General features: G+C 44.0%; 1 protein-coding gene across 2 annotated transcripts in view; it reads right to left on the bottom strand.

Annotated features, from left to right (window-relative positions):
* OLAH (oleoyl-ACP hydrolase) overlaps positions 1-17,274 on the bottom strand; it is a 59,184-nt gene that overhangs the window by 20,080 nt on the left and 21,830 nt on the right. The window contains exons 1-3 of one of the 2 annotated variants that reach the window (XM_033209566.1): positions 10,074-10,132; positions 6,141-6,333; positions 3,777-3,907 (exon numbers count right to left, since the gene is read on the bottom strand). In XM_033209566.1, the coding sequence (XP_033065457.1) occupies positions 3,777-3,907; positions 6,141-6,172 (163 nt within the window). In that variant the 5' untranslated portion in view covers positions 6,173-6,333; positions 10,074-10,132. Of the gene's footprint in view, positions 1-3,776; positions 3,908-6,140; positions 6,334-10,073; positions 10,133-17,274 lie in introns of those variants that run through there. The other variant, XM_033209567.1, reaches the window with a different exon arrangement.

Consider the following 17,274-nt stretch of genomic DNA (forward strand, 5'->3'; position numbering starts at 1 on the left):
AGCCAAGCGTGGTAGCTTATGCTTGTGTTCCTAGCTACTTGGAAGGCTGGGGTGGGAGGATCGCTTGAGCCTGGGAGGTTGAGGCTGCAGTGAGCTGCAATTGCACCACCGCACTCCAGCCTGGACAACAGAGCAAGACCCTGTGTCAAGAAAAAAAAAAAAGGCTTAGAACAGAAACAAAAAAGGAAGTGAAGTGTGAAGTACACTTGGAAGAGTGCCAAGTGGATGACTTGAGAGATCAAGTGCCCTGTTTGACCTTTCATTTGCGGTTTATACATTGGCATGCTTTGGAGGGTTGCATCCCTTCTACCCTGATTCTTCCCTCGGGGTGGGCTGTCTGCATGTGCAGTGGCCTGCCAGAACTTGGGAGCGGCCACGTGCCCAGTGTGTTTACTGGAGTTGTATGCACGCTCACTTAAAGCATTTTTCCCTCACTAGTTTTTCTGGAAGAAGGACCAGTTAAACGCCACCATTTTGCCTCTTAGTGCGCATGTGTGAATCCACTTGACCAGCTTCTGAAATCTTATCAGGAATCTGCCAATTGCCGACTTTCACTGTGTTGTAGCTACTGGGGGACTCCCTTTCCCTAGAACTGGTGGTGACTAATTATTATTTTAGAGAGGCAGTTTAACAACTGCCTGACCATCACCTGGATATCACTTGACATTCCTGACTGGGGGTGGAGGGGCCTCTCCTGCCTTGTTTATGTCTTAACTACCTACTGTAACATTCCCTGAAATAGAATAAGAAAGAAAACTACATATTAAAAGAGGCTATCATATGCTTGAGAAACTTGACCCGTAGTAGTTGCATTAAAATGTTAGAATTGGAGGATTTGTGGCCGGACACGGTGGCTCACACCTGTAATCCCAGCACTTTGGGAGGCTGAGGCAGGCAGATCACCTGAGGGTCAGGAGTTCGAGGCCAGCCTGGCCAACATGGTGAAACCCCGTCTCTACTAAAAATACAAAAATTAGCCAGGCATGGTGGTGCATGCCTGTATTCCCAGCTACTCAGGAGGCTGAGACAGGAGGATCACTTGAACCCAGGAGGCAGAGGCTGCAGTGAGCCAAGATCATGCAACTGCACTCCAGCCTGGGTGACAGAATAAGACTCTGTCTCACACACACACGCACACACACACACACAGCCCTCCAAACAAATTACCAAGTCATTTATAAAAGAAGCAAATCAGGATGGTATCAGACTCTTTGATAACAAAATCTAGAGCAAGGCAACAAACAGTAAAACAAGTTGTTCAAGAAACTCAAAGAAGTATACACATCAGTAATGTAGTTTACACCTGTAATCCCAGCACTTTGGGAGGCCAAGGTGGGGGGATTGCTTGAGGGAAGGAGTTTGAGACCAGCCTGGGCAGCAAAGCAAGACTCTGTTTCTACAAAAAAAAAATTTTTTAAAAAGAATTTATTTCCAGTATCAAAGCAGTCTTAGAGATGGAGAAACTAAGCATATATTGGAATCATGGGGCTGCCTGAGGAATCTACTAAAACAGCAATCAACTATAGCCCATGGGTCAAAGCCAGCAGCCACACTGGTTTTATTTATTTGTTAATTTTTTTAGGTGGAGTCTCACTCTGTCGCCCAGGCTGGAGTGCAGTGGCATGATCTCGGCTCGCAGCAACCTCCACCTCTCGGGTTCAAGCGATTCTTCTGCCTCCGCCTCCCGAGTAGCTGCGATTGTAGGCGTGCACTACTACGCTCAGCTAAGTTTCTGTATTTTTGGTGGAGACAGGGTTCACCATGTTGGTCAAGCTAGTCTTGAATTCCTGACCTCAAATAATCTGCCCACCTCAGCCTCCCAAAGTGCCAGGATTACAGGCGTGAGCCACCATGCCCAGCCTGCAGCCACATATTCTGGTAACTAAAGTTTTACTGGGACACAGCCATGCTCATTTTGTATGCATGGCCTGTGCTTACTTTTGTGAGACAATGACAAAGTTGCAGCAAGGACTGTATGTCCCACAAATGTGCAAATATTTGCTGTTAGGCCCATTACAGAAAAAGCTCACCATCCTTGTAGTAGAATACAAACTTCATCCAATCAATACATGATTAGGGAAAGTTTGGCAAAAGGACTGGTGGTGAGCTTTGAAGACTTTATTGTGTTTCTAAGACTAAAAAAAAAATTAGGGATGATGTTACATGCTCTGACAGAGTAGAAATAATACAACTGTTTTTTGAGAGAAGGAAGAAAAAAGAAAATACAATAAATTCATTTATTTCATACAGATAATAGGTGTGTCTCCAAGGATACTGTCAGAAGAAGGAAAATCTGAAAGAAAATTTTTCAAAAATTGCCCAAGATGTCCACAGGTTGGACAGATGTGTAATAAAAACAAGCCTCTGAATTAAAGCTGAACTCTCAGCTGCAAGACTTGGAGCCATCAAATCAGATGGCTGATCCCTATCAGATGAAGCGCAGAGATGAGATTAAATCAGTCATGACTCTCCAGACCTTAAGATGTCTACATACTTGTTACCTTTTTACCCTATATACTTTAACCAATCAGAATTGTTAAGAATTCTGATTGTTAACAATGTGAATTTAGTAGAGACTGTGAAACCTCGTCTCTACTAAAAATGCAAAAATTAGCCGGGCATGGTGGCGGGTGCCTGTAATCCCAGATAGTCTGGAGGCTGAGGCAGGAGAATCGCTTGAACCTGAGAGGCAGAGGTTGCAGTGAGCTGAGATCATGCCACTGCACTCCAGCCTGGGAGACAGAGCGAGATTCCATCTCAAAAAAAAAAAAAAAAAAGAAAGAAAAAACAAAGTAATAAACAGTCTTGAAATCAGCCAGATTTACAATTGCACATAACATTAAAAAAAAAAAGGTGCATATTGTAAATCTGACAGCATCCAGTAAAACAAGAAAACAAAGAACTGTGGCTAATAAGGCAATAGAGACATACAGAACAGTTAATACTTTTATTTTTAACTTTAAAAAATTATTATTTTAGAGGCCGGCTGCAGTGGCTCACACCTGTAATCCCAGCACTTTGGGAGGCCAAGGCGGGTGGATCACCTGAGGTCAGGAGTTTGAGACCAGTCTGGCCAACATGGTGAAACCCCATCTCTACTAAAAATGCAAAACTTAGAGGGGCATGGTGACACATGCCTGTAAGTGCAGCTACTTAGGAGGCTGAGGCACAAGCATTGCTTGAACCCGAGAGTTGGAGGTTGCAGTAAGCCGAGACTGCGCCACTGCACTCCAGTCTGGATGACAGAGCAAGATTCTGACTCAAAAACAATACATAAATAAATAATTATTATTATAGAGACAGGGTCTCACTGTGTTGCTCAGACTGGTCTTGAACTCCTGGCCTCAAGCAATCCTCCTGCCTCAGCCTCCCAAAGTGCTGGTATTACAGGCATGAGCCACTGCACCTGGATTTCTAGCAGTCTTCTAGACTGTGTTCAAAAGCAAAGCAGAAAAAGGGAAAAGAGAACACATCATGGGACAAATTGGAAACAATTGCAAGACGGTAGATTCAGTTCAACCATATCAATAATTATACCAAAGACAAATGCGGTATTAGAATATCATCTCCTAAAAGGTCCTTCTGGCACTAACGATAAAAACAAAGTAAAGGCAACTTACTTTAGAAATATAAAAGTCACCCTATGGAAGCGTAATCTTGAAAGTTTATTATTAATTACCTACCAGGAAGGAAAGTCTTGACCAAACTTCAAATTCTAATACATTTATGTCATCTGCCCTTATAAATTGTTTAAATGATGTTAAAAATGAATATACCTTCCAGTGAATCGTGAGTATCTTGGCCCCATTTGGCAAAATGAACGGAGCCACTTCCTGCCCAGGGAAAGCAAATCAGCTTAAAAGTTGCCTCAGGGTTTTTGTATAAGCAGTTGAAAATGTTTTCATTCCTAGGGAGAAAATTCGAATATATGTAACATTATGTATATCAATTAAGTTCCCCATACTGAATTACCTGTGTTTTAATGAAAATCTTTATTAATTATAAGAAACATATGTTCAAATATAAAGTGATTGCAAATTTTTCCAATAAGAAAGGGCAAAACAGGTTTTTATGGTCTGTGTTGACAATTTGAATACATAGACTTTTAGGACTGGGCATGGTAGCTCATGCCTGTAACCCTAGCAATGGGAGGCCAAGGCAGGAGGATCACTTGCAACTAAGAGTTTGAAGCTAGTCTGGACAACATAGTGAGACCTCATGTCTACAAAAAATTTAAAAGTTAGGTTGGCATAGTGGTATACATCTATGATCCCAGCTACTTGGGAGGCAGAGGCAGGAGGATCTCTGGAGCCTAGGAGTTTGATGGTGCAGAGAGCTATGACTGCACCACTGAATTCCAGCCTCAGTGACACAGTGACATCTTGCCTCTAATTTTTTTTTTTTTTTAAAGACATAGTCTCACCTTGTTTCCCGAGTAGCTGGGATTACAGGCAAGTGCCACCATACCCAATTAATTTTTTTATGTTTTAGTAGGGACGAGATTCCTCCCTGTTGGTCAGGCTGGTCTCGACCTCCTGACCTCAGGTGATCTGCCCGCCTCGGCCTCTGAAAGTGCTGGGATTACAAACATGAGCCACCATGCCCAGCCCTTGTCTCTAATTTTTAAATTATATAAACTTTTAGGGATGTAGGTGAAATTGTCACATACCTATATATAACATACAATAAGTGCATTTTATATGCACACTTAAAGTGACATAAATGTTAATTTAGAAATTGCCTTTTTCACAATTTGGAGAATGGTTTTATCCAAACCGTTCATGGGCACCTTCAATCTTGGTATCTTCATGATCTCCAGAGCCACTTTTAAGTTATATGTCAGTTTTATAGAGCATATAATTTTGATTTCCTTCTGAATGTTTGATAAATGTAAAAAATGCTTTTTACATTTACTTGTAGGCCGGGCTCCGTGGCTCATGCCTGTAAGCCCGGCACTTTGGGAAGGCAAGGGAGGCAGATCACTAGAGGTCAGGAGTTCAAGACCAGCCTGGCCAACATGGCAAAACCCTGTCTCTACTAATAATACAAAAATTAGCTGGGTGTGATGGCGGGCACCTGTAATCCCGGCTACTTGGGAGGCTGAGGCAGGAGAATTACTTGAACCCAGGAGGCGGGGGTTGCAGAGTGCTGAGGTCGCACCACTGCTCTCTAGCCTACGTGACAGACTGAAACTCCATCTCAAAACAAGGAAACAAACAAATCTACTTATAATGTCACTGGAATTTTATTCCAAGATCCAAGTACCCAATCAGGTGATACTAGGAAAATTTCTTTTTGAAAAAGTCATCCTATCTGTGCACATTTGTGCTCGCCACAATTTAAATGATTTCTATAAAGTTTCCAAATTGACTATTAAATTCCTTACAAAGATATATAATATTCCCAAATGTGAGGTTCTAAACCCTAGTATAATGATGAAATCTGTTATACCCCTCTCTTGTTTTTTCAGTTGATCTCTACATCGAAAACTAACACCAACTGGTATCTTTTCAGGTTAACTTGTGTTCTGTAAAGGGTACTTTGTTCTTCATAACAAGATAATTGAGAACACTCATAAAATGAGAGATTTTAGATGAACCTAGGCACAAATGAAATTTTTTTTGGCGGGGCAGGGGGTAGATAATTTCTGGAGAAAAACTCCCTGCTTTTTACTTGGGCACTTATGTTCATCATTACTAGTTGAAAGATAAGATAAAAGCAAAAAAGACTAATTTTTTTTTTTTTTTTTTTTGAGATGGAGTCTCGCCGTCAACCAGGCTGGAGTGCAGTGGTGCGATCTCGTCTCAGTGCAACCTCCACCTCCCAGGTTCCAGCAGTTCTCCTGCCTCAGCCTCCCGAGTGCCTGGGATTACCACCATCCTGAGTGTGCACCACCACACCCGGTGAATTTTTGATATTTTTAGTAGAGACGGGGTTTTGCCACGTTGGCCAGGCTGGTCTTGAACTCCTGTCTTCAGGTATTTCACCTGCCTCAGTCTCCCAAAGTGCTGGGATTACAGGCGTGACCCACTGCACCTGGCCAAGAAGCCTCTTTCAAACTAAAAAGGGAGCCGTACAAAGGCAGGGTATCGGAGCCCCTGGGATGGAGGAAGAGCCTGGTGGCACAAGAAGCGGCCTACCTGGTTCTCTTAGCTTGGTCTCCTCTGTCCATGCTGTGAGGTGAGGGTGCAAGATTGCTGGTCTGTGGTGTGCTGAATGCCCAACAGCACTCAGTTCCTCTTGAGAGGGAGAACCTCTGCTCAGCCCTGTGCACACAGAAAAGTGAGTAGATTTCTGTTTAAAGGCTCTGACTCTTATTGACTGCTCCAACTTCTGTTAAAAATGAAGAAGGTTAGAGGAAAAGGAAGGAGAAGACAGTGAAGAGAAAAAAGTGACAGTGGTGATGACAAAGGAGAAGAAGAAATGGGTTAGAAGCAACGCAACTGATGTTATTCAGATAAGGAGTCACCACCCCTCACCCCACCCCGTTCATATCCAATTAGCAGTAAACGCTTCCATTATCAGGACTGCCAGCGTATATACAGAAAGACAAAGAGGCAACATTTCCAGACTCTAGCCATGAAACAAGCCTGCTCCTAAAAGAGCAGAAAATATTCTATACATACTAGAAAATTAGGGTAAGGGTGAGGGATGTTTGCTTTGACAACAGACATGTCTTAGCTTTCTAGGTGTTTATAAAGTTGTACTCTTTTTTTTTTTTTTTTTTGAGGTGGAGTCTCGCTCTGTCGCCCGGACTGGAGTGCAGTGGCCGGATCTCAGCTCACTGCAAGCTCCGTCTCCCGGGTTTACGCCATTCTCCTGCCTCAGCCTCCCGAGGAGCTGGGACTACAGGCGCCCACCACCTCGCCTGGCTAGTTTTTGTATTTTTTTTTTTAGTAGAGACGGGGTTTCACCGTATTAGCCAGGATGGTCTACGATCTCCTGACCTCGTGATCCGCCCGTCTCGGCCTCCCAAAGTGCTGGGATTACAGGTAAATCTCAAGAAAGAGGCTGGGCATGGTGGCTCATCCCAGTACTTGAGGTCAGGAGTTCAAGACCAGCGTGGCCAACGCGGTGAAACCCCCATCTCTACTAAAAACACAAAAATTAGCTGGACATGTGTCACATGACTGTAATCCCAGCTAGTCGGGAGGCTAGGCTGGGGAATCGCTTGAACCTGGGAGATGGAGGTTGCAGTGAGCTGAGATCGCGCCACTGCACTCCAGCCTGGGCGACAGAGTGAGACTCCATCTCAAAAAATAAAATAAAATAAATCTCAAGAAAGAAGGATTCTAAAAAAAGGCTTCACTGCTGTGCCAAACTTCCCATTTTGCAAGCTTCAAATATTCAGAAAAGGGAAGAAAAATACCGAAAGATCTGTTATTTATTTGTTTGTTTATTTATTTATTTATTTATTTTTGAGACACAGTCTCACTCTGTCACCCAGGCTGGAGTGCAGTGGCTCTATCTTGGCTCACCTCCCAAGTTCCACCTCCCAGGTTCAAGTGATTCTCCTGTCTCAGCCTCGCAAGTAGCTGGAATTACTGTCACCGCGCCCAGATAACTTTTGTATTTCTAGTAGAGACAGGGTTTTGCCATGTTGCCCAGGCTGGTCTTGAACTCCTGACCCTAAGTGATCTACCCACATCAGCCTCCCAAAGTGCTGGGATTACAGGCATGAGCCACAATGCCCGGCCAGATGTGTTATTTATTTATTTAGAGACTGAGTCTCGCTATATTGCCCAGGCTAGAGTGTGGTAGTGCGACCTGGGCTCACTACAACCTCTACGTCCCGGGTTCAGGTGATTCCTCTGCCTCAGCCTCCCAAGTAGCTGGGATTACAGGCACCTGCCACCACGCCTTGCTAATTTTTGTATTTTTAGTAGAGACGGGAGTTTCACCATGGTGGCCAGGCTGGTCTCGAACTCCTGACCTCAAGTGCAGATCTGTCATTTATAAAGGTCTTTATCTTCTTACTTCCTAGGAGCTCCCTGGATCCCAGTATTCATTTTAAGGCCACGGTTAACTTGGCAGGCTCAGTTGTGACTTTCAACACAGCTCCAGAGAGCCCGGGTGAATCCCTCAGCCTCCAGTTTTCATCACGCAGTGGAGGGCATTTTTAGGAACAGAAAGATGTTCCTAAATAGAGGAAGAAAGTTTATGGAGGGTGGGGAGCCTATCTGTTTGTTTTTTAGAGCCTTTTCTTAGTAATTCTGGGCCAGAGCCATCATCACCTCTCAGAAAAAAATCACCTGAATGACTCATGAGGATTTCACTGAATTTACGTGGAAATAGTTCCTTCTTAGGTAATCATACGAAAGGCAGAAAAAGACAGCAAGTTCTTCCAAGGAAAATAGGCAGTCAGAGCTGGGATACAAATTTTTTGGTGTTGAGAATTAGAAGTTGTTATGGAGCATTACAAAGTTTTCATAAAAGTAGGTTGAATTCCTGCAACTCTTTCTAATTGAAGTACATTGAAACCTTGTTTTGTGTCATTTTTTTTTTGATTTGGTCTCTGACCAGTTAATACCTGGGAGGATTAAACATTTAACCACTGTCCAGGTTTACTCAAGAAACGTTTTCCAAGTTGAGTAAAATGTCCTGGGTTTTGTTTTCAACACTGGAGGGATTCTCCGGTAAAAATAACAGTGACTCTTTCCACAAGGTTACATCTCTAGATGCTTTCATTTGATTGAAGTACCAGATGAGAGAAGAGGGAGAGTGGGACAGAGACAATACTCCAGAGATAATGGCTTAGATTTTTGTGGAACTGATGCATAATACTATTCCAAAGATAAAACATGCCCAGCAAATGTCCAGCAGACTAGATTACAAAAAAAGCAATCTTTATAGAGATGCATTACAGAGAAACAGCAAAACAAAGAAACACAGAAGAAAATTATTAAAAGGAGCCACGAGGTGAGAAGAAAGTGGGCATGGATTCACAGCAATGCAAAAACATGGAAGAGAATAGAATGATATCTTCAAGTACTAAGAGACAAGAACTGCCAAATTAGAATTCTATACCCAGTAAAAACAGCTTTTAGGAAACAGGGCAATGTGAAGACATTTTCAGACAAGTAAAAACTCAGTTTGTCACCAGGAGACACTTTTTAAAGAAATGTTAAAGGATACACTTTGAGCAGAAAGTAAATGATCCCAGATGGAAAATAGGAGATGAAAGGAGGAATGAAAAAGACAGTGATAAATATGTGAGCTAATATAAATGAACATTGATTACATAAAATGGTAATTGTAATGTCTGGTGGACCTTAAAATATATACAAAATTATGGACAGATGCAGTGGCTCATGCCTGTAATCCCAGCACTTTGGGAGACCAAGGTTGGCGGATCACGAGATCAGGAGTTTGAGACCAGCCTGGTCAACAAGGTGAAACCCCATCTCTCCTAAAATTCAAAAATTAGCTGGGCGTGGTGGCAGGCGCCTGTGATCCCAGCTACTTGGGAGGCTGAGGAAGGAGAATTGTTTCAACCCGGGGGGCGGAGGTTGCAGTGAGCTGAGATCGTGCCATTGTACTCCAGCCTGGGCGACAGGGCAAAACTCTATCTCAAAAAAAAAAAAAAAAAAAGAAAGAAAGAAAAAAATAAAAAAAAATATATATATAATTAAAATACAAGGCAAAAATAATGTCAAAGTCAGGAACAGGCAAAGAAAGGTCCTTACATTATCTGTGAGGTTTTACTCAGTTTAGACTGTATAAATATGCATGCCTTAATTTCTCAGGCTAGCCCTTAGACGAACAGAAACAGACTGTAAATCATCCAAACTGGAAGAGACAAATGTTTATTTAATCAAAAAGAGAACTGAGAAAAGGAAAGGGAAAGAAACATAGAACAGGTAAAGCAAATAAAAAGTAGAATACAAGATGACAGATTAAACCCCAGATGCCAGTGACTACATTATATACAAACAGACTAAATTCTCTAGTTATAAAGCAATATTCACAGATTAGCTTAAAAGATAATCTAATTATAGGGTGTGCACATGAGACATATCTGAGAAGGTATTACTCTTATGATTTTTAGATAATTTAAAATATAAAATACTCACTTGCCAGGTTTTGAGATGAACTCTGAGCAAACAGTCTGAAAGATGACTTTCTTTGGATAACCACAGAGAGGACACGGAAATTAGGTAATCTGAGAACATTATGAAAGAACAACAAAAGCAACAAAGCAGAAAGAACAACGTGGGCTGTAGCCCAGAAGAGACACAATGCACCATCTATTAGGAAAATAAAAGAAGTTAAGTAAACTGGAAGGCAAAGCCGGTGCGGTGGCTCATGCCTGTAATCCCAGCACTTTGGGAGGCCTAGATGGGCAGATCACCTGAGGTCAGTAGTTCGAGACCAGCCTGGCCAACATGGAGAAACCCTGTCTCTACTAAAAATACAAAGTTAGCTGGATGTGGTGGCATGCCTATAACCTCAGCTACTCGGGAGACTCAGGCAGAAGAATCCCTTGAACCTAAAAGGCAGAGGTTGCAGTGAACCAAGATCGCACCATTGCACTCCAACCTGAGCAACAAGAGCAAGACTCTGTCTCAGAAAAAATAAAAAATAACTGGAAGGCAGAATGGGGGAGAGTGAGTGGTGAAAGAAGAAATGAGAAAGTAGTTAGGAGGCAGGTTATCAATGACTTTATAAGCAAAAACTTTAAAGGAGTTTGGACTTGATCTTAAGAGGAAGAGAATCTGGCAGGACACGGTGGCTCATGCCGGTAATCCCAGCACTTTGGGAGGCTAAGGAGGGCGGATCACCTGTGGTCTGGAGTTCGAGACCAGCCGGCCAACATAGTGAAACCTCATCTCTACTAAAAACTACAAAAAATTAGCTAGGCATGGTGGTAGTCACCTGCTACTGCGGAGGCTGGGGCAGGAGAATCACTTGAACCTAGGAGGCGGAGGTTGCAGTGAGCCGAGATTGCGCCACGGCACTCCAGGGCGACAAGAGCGAAATTCTGTCCAAAAAAAAAAAAAAGAAAGAAAAGAAAAGAAGAAGAGAATCTACTGGAAGGTGGAAAAATGTGAATTGACTTTCAGAATGACTGACTGGACAGTAAAAACAAGTGAAGAGGCTGTTTTAGAGATCTAGACGATTAAGAGTGATACCTGGCCTTATGATATTAGCAAACATATAACCCTAGGGGCCAAACACCCTTCTAAGCTCTCAATACCTATTAAGACTTTTCATGTTTACAATCATGTAGGCATTATTCACAAGAGTAATTAAGGTATTATGTCCCCCATTTTGAAGATTAAAAAAAGCTAAGGCACAGAGAGGTTAAGTAACTGACTAAAAGACACGTAGGTAGGGAACAGACCAGAGGGGCAAACCCAAGTAGTCTGGTTCCAGAAACTATGCTGTTCACCCCTAATGCATTCTGCCTTTGTGCTAAAGTGGAGGAGCTGAGGATGAAAAGAAGGCTTGGGTTCTTCAGCTACTTTGACCTTGAAACCAGTAGGAATTGATCATTTCTTAGATATGGACACCGTGGGAGAGGGAGGAAGGAAGTATGATGTCCAACTATTTTATAGCACAACAGAGTGACTGTAGTCAATAATAACTTAATTGTACATTCTAAAATAACTAGAAGAGTATAACTGGATTGTCTGTAACACAAAGGATAAATGTTTGAGAGGATGGATACCCCATTCTCCATGACATTATTTTACATTGCATGCCTGTATTAAAACATCTCATGGGCTGGGGCATGGTGGCTCACACCTGTAATCCCAGCACTTCAGAAGGCTGAGGCAGGTGGATTGCCTAAGGTCAGAGTTCCAGACCAGCCTGGCTAAGATAGTGAAACCCTGACTCTACTAAAAATACAAAAAATTAGCTGGGCATGGTGGTGGGTGCCTGTAGTCCCAGCTACTCGGGAGGCTGAGGCAGGAGAATCGCTTGAACCCAGGAGGCGGAGGTTACAGTGAGCCGAGATCGCGCCATTGCATGCCAGCCTGGGCAAAAACAGCGAAACTCCGTCTCAAAAGAAAAAAGAAAAATACCGTATGTATTTGTTGTATCTGTGCCTAGTACCATTCAGGGGTCGGGAGTTGTGGATACTCTCCTCAAACTCAGTGACCCACTCACTGAAAGTCAGTGGTTTGCAGGTGAAGAGTGTAGGTTAGAGTCCTGAGAATCACTGGCATGTAACACCAAGCAGAAAAAGAGAAGCTGAAAGAAGAGTTAGATGGGGATGCCAGGGAAGTAGGAGCTCAAAGAGGTAACTGGGCCTCTCAGGAAGAGCCAGGAGGATGCCAACGGGTCAAAGGTGTGGGCCGGGTGCAGTTGCTCACACCTGGAATCCCAGCACTTTGGGAGGCTGAGGTGGATGGATCACCTGAGCTCAGGAGTCTGAGAGCAGCCTGGCCAACATGGTGAAATCCCGTCTCTGCTAAAAATACAGAAATGAGCCAGATGTCATGGTGCATGCCTGTAATCCCAGCTACATAGGAGGCTGAAGCAGGAGAATCGCTTGAACCAAGGAGGTGGAGTTTGCAGTGAGCCGAGATCATGCCACTGCACTCCAGCCTGGGCCACAGAGTGAAACTCCGTCCAAAAAAAAAAGGTGTGGAATGCTTCTAAGAGATCAGAGAAGACAAGAACTGAAAGTATCCTATCATGCTGGTGACAATGGGATAATTCTAATCCAGGAAAGAGAAGCTTCGGGTACTTCTCTTTGCTTGTGGGAAAAGCACCAGTAGCCTGGGAGCCCCTCTGGGGTTTGCTGCTGAAATTGGGGTGAACCCACTCTAGTCAATAGGGGATTTGGGCTGAGCACCAACATTGTTCACTATCTTCAACAGAGAAGCCTTGGGCGCCCCATAGGAGTAGAGTGAGCTGGCCAGGTAAACTGATCCGATGAGTAATCTGATGGTTGAGGTAGGGAGAGAGTGCTTAAGAGGGAGGCAGGATTGAGGAAAATTAAAAAGAGAGAAAGGGATGGTTTGAGACCATCCCTTTGAGATGGAGCAAAGTCCTGGAGTAGAAAGAGGATTTTTGTAATAATCACTGATTTTCTGTCCTGCTAGATGGTAAGTTCTTTGAGTGTGGAGGCTTTGGTGGTTTTGTTCATCCTTTCTTCCTACCATGCAAGAATGAACAAGGAATTCCTATTATGCGGAATGAACAATAAATGAATGAATAGGAGTAGAAGACGGGGTAGCGGTTATTGCTAAAAAGGCGTGACGAAACTTGTTCATCTAGGATGGGGGGAAAGGAAGAAAGGAAGGGGTGATGCTATAGATATATTTTGAGGCTGAAGCAGAAGAGGTTAGAGTTTACACAAATGGCTTCTTTTCCCAGGGATGTAGGAGAGATCACTGGGCAATTATGGGATGACTGGTGATTAGGATAAAGTTGGAATGGTCAATAGTGGGAGCAACTGGAAAGGCTAAATCCACAGGTGCCAATCGCTGGGACTGAAATCTGTATCTTTCACCACTGGTGTCAGCCAGCTTTCTTGATCTTCTGTAGCAATGAGGATAGGCTCAGAAACAAAGATGGCAGACAGGTGGGTTGGCCCAAGCATGAGAACTGGCAGGTTGGAAGGACAGAAACTAACGGGGAAGGAAAATCGAGGGTACCCCATAAAGAGAAAGGGTGTAATGGGATTATGACTGGGGAGTGACAAAGAGACAGCAGGAGAGGGCTCCACTTTCTGGGGAAAAAGAGGCCCAGGATGGGAAGTTGTGATGGGGACAGAGAGTAAGTCCATAGGAAAGAAGGAATGGGTCATGGGGAAAGTGTTTGATGGCTGCAGTGGAAAGGTGAAATTTCAATGTCTGAGACTTAGGAGGTGAGACCACTCTTAAAGACCACCCAAGCACAGGCTCTTGTGGGGACTGGGAGGTTCAGGGGTTCAGAAGCAAAGTGAACTAAAGACGGCAGGAAGTGTACCTACCTTGGCACAGGTAACCTTTTTGGTTCCTCATGAGGATCAGTTTTGCTTAACAAATTGTCGTAAGTGATGCCTTTCTTCTTAGGGGATACAGTGACTTCTCCCTGTGGGCCCTTGTCTTCCAACTGACAACTGCACAGTCTTGCTGTTGGCCAGCTCCTGAAATGTTGCCTTCTTCTGGCAGACTCTTGGCTAAAATACCGACAGGCCTCTTTCTAGCAGTAGCTGCCCGTATGCGTACAGTGAGTAAAGATACAATCATGGGGAAAGGGTGCTAGTGCAGCATCTTAAAAGTCATCTAAAAGTGCAATCTTCTCTTTTTTTTTGTGGAGGCAAAGTTTTGCTCTTATTGCCCAGACTGTAGTGCAGTGGCACGATCTTGGCTCACCGCAAACTCCGCCTCCCAGGTTCAAGTGATTCTCCTGCCTCAGCCTCCCAAGTAGCTGGGATTACAGGCATGCATCGCCACACCCAGCTAATTTTGTATTTTTAGTAGAGATGGGGTTTCACCGTATTGGCCAGGCTGGTCTTGAACTCCTGACCTCAGGTGATCTACCTGCCTTGGTCTCCCAAAGTGCTGGGATTACAGACATGAGCCATGGCACCTAGCCACACATGCAATCTTCTAGGAGATTTTTAAACTAGCTTTTCTTTGAGTTGCAATTCCTTTTTTTTTTTTTTTTTTTAAGAGAGACATAGTCTTGCTCTGTCACCCAGACTGGCATGCAGTGGTGCTATCATAGCTCACTGCAGCTTCAACTTCCCAGGCTCAAGCAATCTTCCCACCTCAGCCTCCCAAGTAACTAGGACTAGAGGTGCACACCACCACACCTGCCTAATTCTAAAAATTTCTTTTTGGAGATGGGGGTCTGTCTATGTTGCCCAGGCTGGTCTCGAATTCCTGACTTCAAGCAGTTCTCCTGCCTTAGCTTCCCAAAGTGCTACTATTACAAGTGTGAACCACCACACCCAGCCTGAGGTGCAATTCCCAGTCAAGATGCTGAATGTATTTGCAAGAATTCAGGGCAATACTGGTACTAACAGCCCAAATGACTGATCCATCCTCTTGGAACCTGTATTTCATCAATTCTCCCACATGCCCTCCCAGTGAGTTTTAACACATCCCTGCTGTTTCCCCTGCAATATCTTTGCATTACTCCATTTTCATGCTGCTAAGAAAGACATACCCAAGACTGGGTAATCTATACTGGAAAAGGATTTCATGGACTTACAGTGCCACATGGCTGGGGAGGCCTCACAATCATGGTGAAAGGCAAAGAGAAGCAAGTCATGTCTGACATGTATGGCAACAGACAAAGAGAGAGTTTGCACAGGGGAACTCCTGTTTTTAAAACCATCCGATCTCATGAGACTCATTCACTAGCACAAAAATAGTGCAGGAAAGACCCACCCCTTGACTGAACCACCTCTCACCGGGTTTCTCCCATAACATGTGGGAATTGTGGGAGTTACAATTCAAGATCAGATTTCGGTGGGGACACAGTATCATTCCACTCTGGGCCCCTCCCAAATCTTATGTCCTCATATTTCAAAACCATTCATGACTTCCTAACAGTCCCCCAAAGTCTTAACTCATTTCAGCATTAACTCAGAAGTCCCCAGTCCAACATCTCATCTGAGACAAGGCAAGTCTATCAGCCTTCAGCCTATCAGCCTGTAAACTCAAAAGCAAGTTAGCTACTTCCTAGATACAATGGGGTACAGGCATTGGGTAATTACAGCCATTCCAAATGGGAGAAATTGGCCCAAACAAAGGGGCTATAGGCCTCATGCAAGTCCAAAATCCAACAGGGCGGTCAAATCTTAAAACTCCAAAATGATCTCCTTTGATTCCATGTGTTGCATCCAGGTCACATTAATGCAAGAAGTAGGTTCCCAGGGTGTTGGGCACCCTCCAACCCCACTCCAATTGCCCAAGACTCACAAGCACTTGCAGTCTGCCCCGAGGGCTGGGGCAGGGCTTTTCCTGGTTCATTCTGGCAGCGTTCCTGGCATGTGGCTCTTTGTGTTGGCCATACGGAGGACACTGGGCTATTCTTATTTCTGGCTGAAGTTGCTGCCAGTTATATAAAGAACAGTGCTTACATTGATAAGTCTGTGAAAGTTTAATGCCTCCCATCCCCATATGTAGAGAATTCAGGCTAAGTGCTACCAGCAATATAAGATTTCCTATACTGTTCCTTCATCCCACTCAGACACTCTGCCACCTGTGGATAGCTCACAAGAAATGCGTCGTATTTCATCTAGGAAGCCATCCAGCTATGGGTTAGGCCCCTGATGTGATATGCCTGGCCTCCATAGTTACAACTAGTGACTTACACTTTTTTTTTTTTTGATATAGAGTCTCGGTCTGTCACTCAGGCTGGAATGCAGTGGTGTGATCTCGGCTCACCGCAACCTCCACCTCCCAGGTTCAAGTGATTCTCCTGCCTTAGCCTCCTGAGTAGCTGGGACTACAGGAGCTCGCCACCACGCCTGGCCAACTTTTGCATTTTTAGTAGAGATGGGGTTTCACCACGTTGGCCAGGCTGGTCTCAAACTCCTGACCTCAGGCGATCTGCCTGCCTTGGCCTCCCAAAGTGCGAGGATTACAGGTGTGAGCCACTGCAGCTGGCTTCTATGATAATAATTCTTTAAAGTTAAAAATAAAAGTATTAAAAACTGTTCTGTATATCTCTATTGCCTTGTTAGCCATAGCTCTTTGTTTTCTTGTTTTAGTGGATGCTGTTGGATTTACAGTATGCATCTTTTTTTTTGTTGTTAATGTTATGTGCAGTTGTAGTTTTGCTGCGGCTGATTTCAAGACTGTTTGTTTGCTTGTTTCTTTGTTGATTTATTTATTTTGAGACACGGTCTCGCCCTGTCTCCCAGGCTGGAGTGCAGTGGCATGATCTTGACTCACTGCAACCTCCACCTCCCAGCTTCAAGTGATTCTCCTGCCTCAGCCTCCCAAGTATCTGGGATTATAGGCACATGCCACCACACTTGGCTAATTTTTGTATTTTTCATAGAGATGGGGTTTCACCATGTTGGTCAGGCTGGTCTCAAACTCCTGACCTCGTGATCTGCCTGCCTCAGCCTCCCAGAGTGTTGTGATTACAGGCGTGAACCACTGTGCCTGGCCTACAGGCCTGCTTTTAAAAATTCTTGCTTTTAAAAATTCTGAGAGGATGTAATCCTAGAACTTTGGGAGGCTGAGGAGGGAGTATTGCTTGACCCCAGGAGTTCGAGACCAACCTGGGCAACACAGCAAGGCCCCCCAGTCCCTACAAAAAATTTTAAAGATTAGGCACAGTGGTGTGTACCTGTAGTCCCAGCTACTCAGGAGG

Source organism: Trachypithecus francoisi, unplaced genomic scaffold (genome assembly GCF_009764315.1).
Source record: "Trachypithecus francoisi isolate TF-2019V2 unplaced genomic scaffold, Tfra_2.0 Lachesis_group9, whole genome shotgun sequence".
Classification (NCBI taxonomy): domain Eukaryota; kingdom Metazoa; phylum Chordata; class Mammalia; order Primates; family Cercopithecidae; genus Trachypithecus; species Trachypithecus francoisi.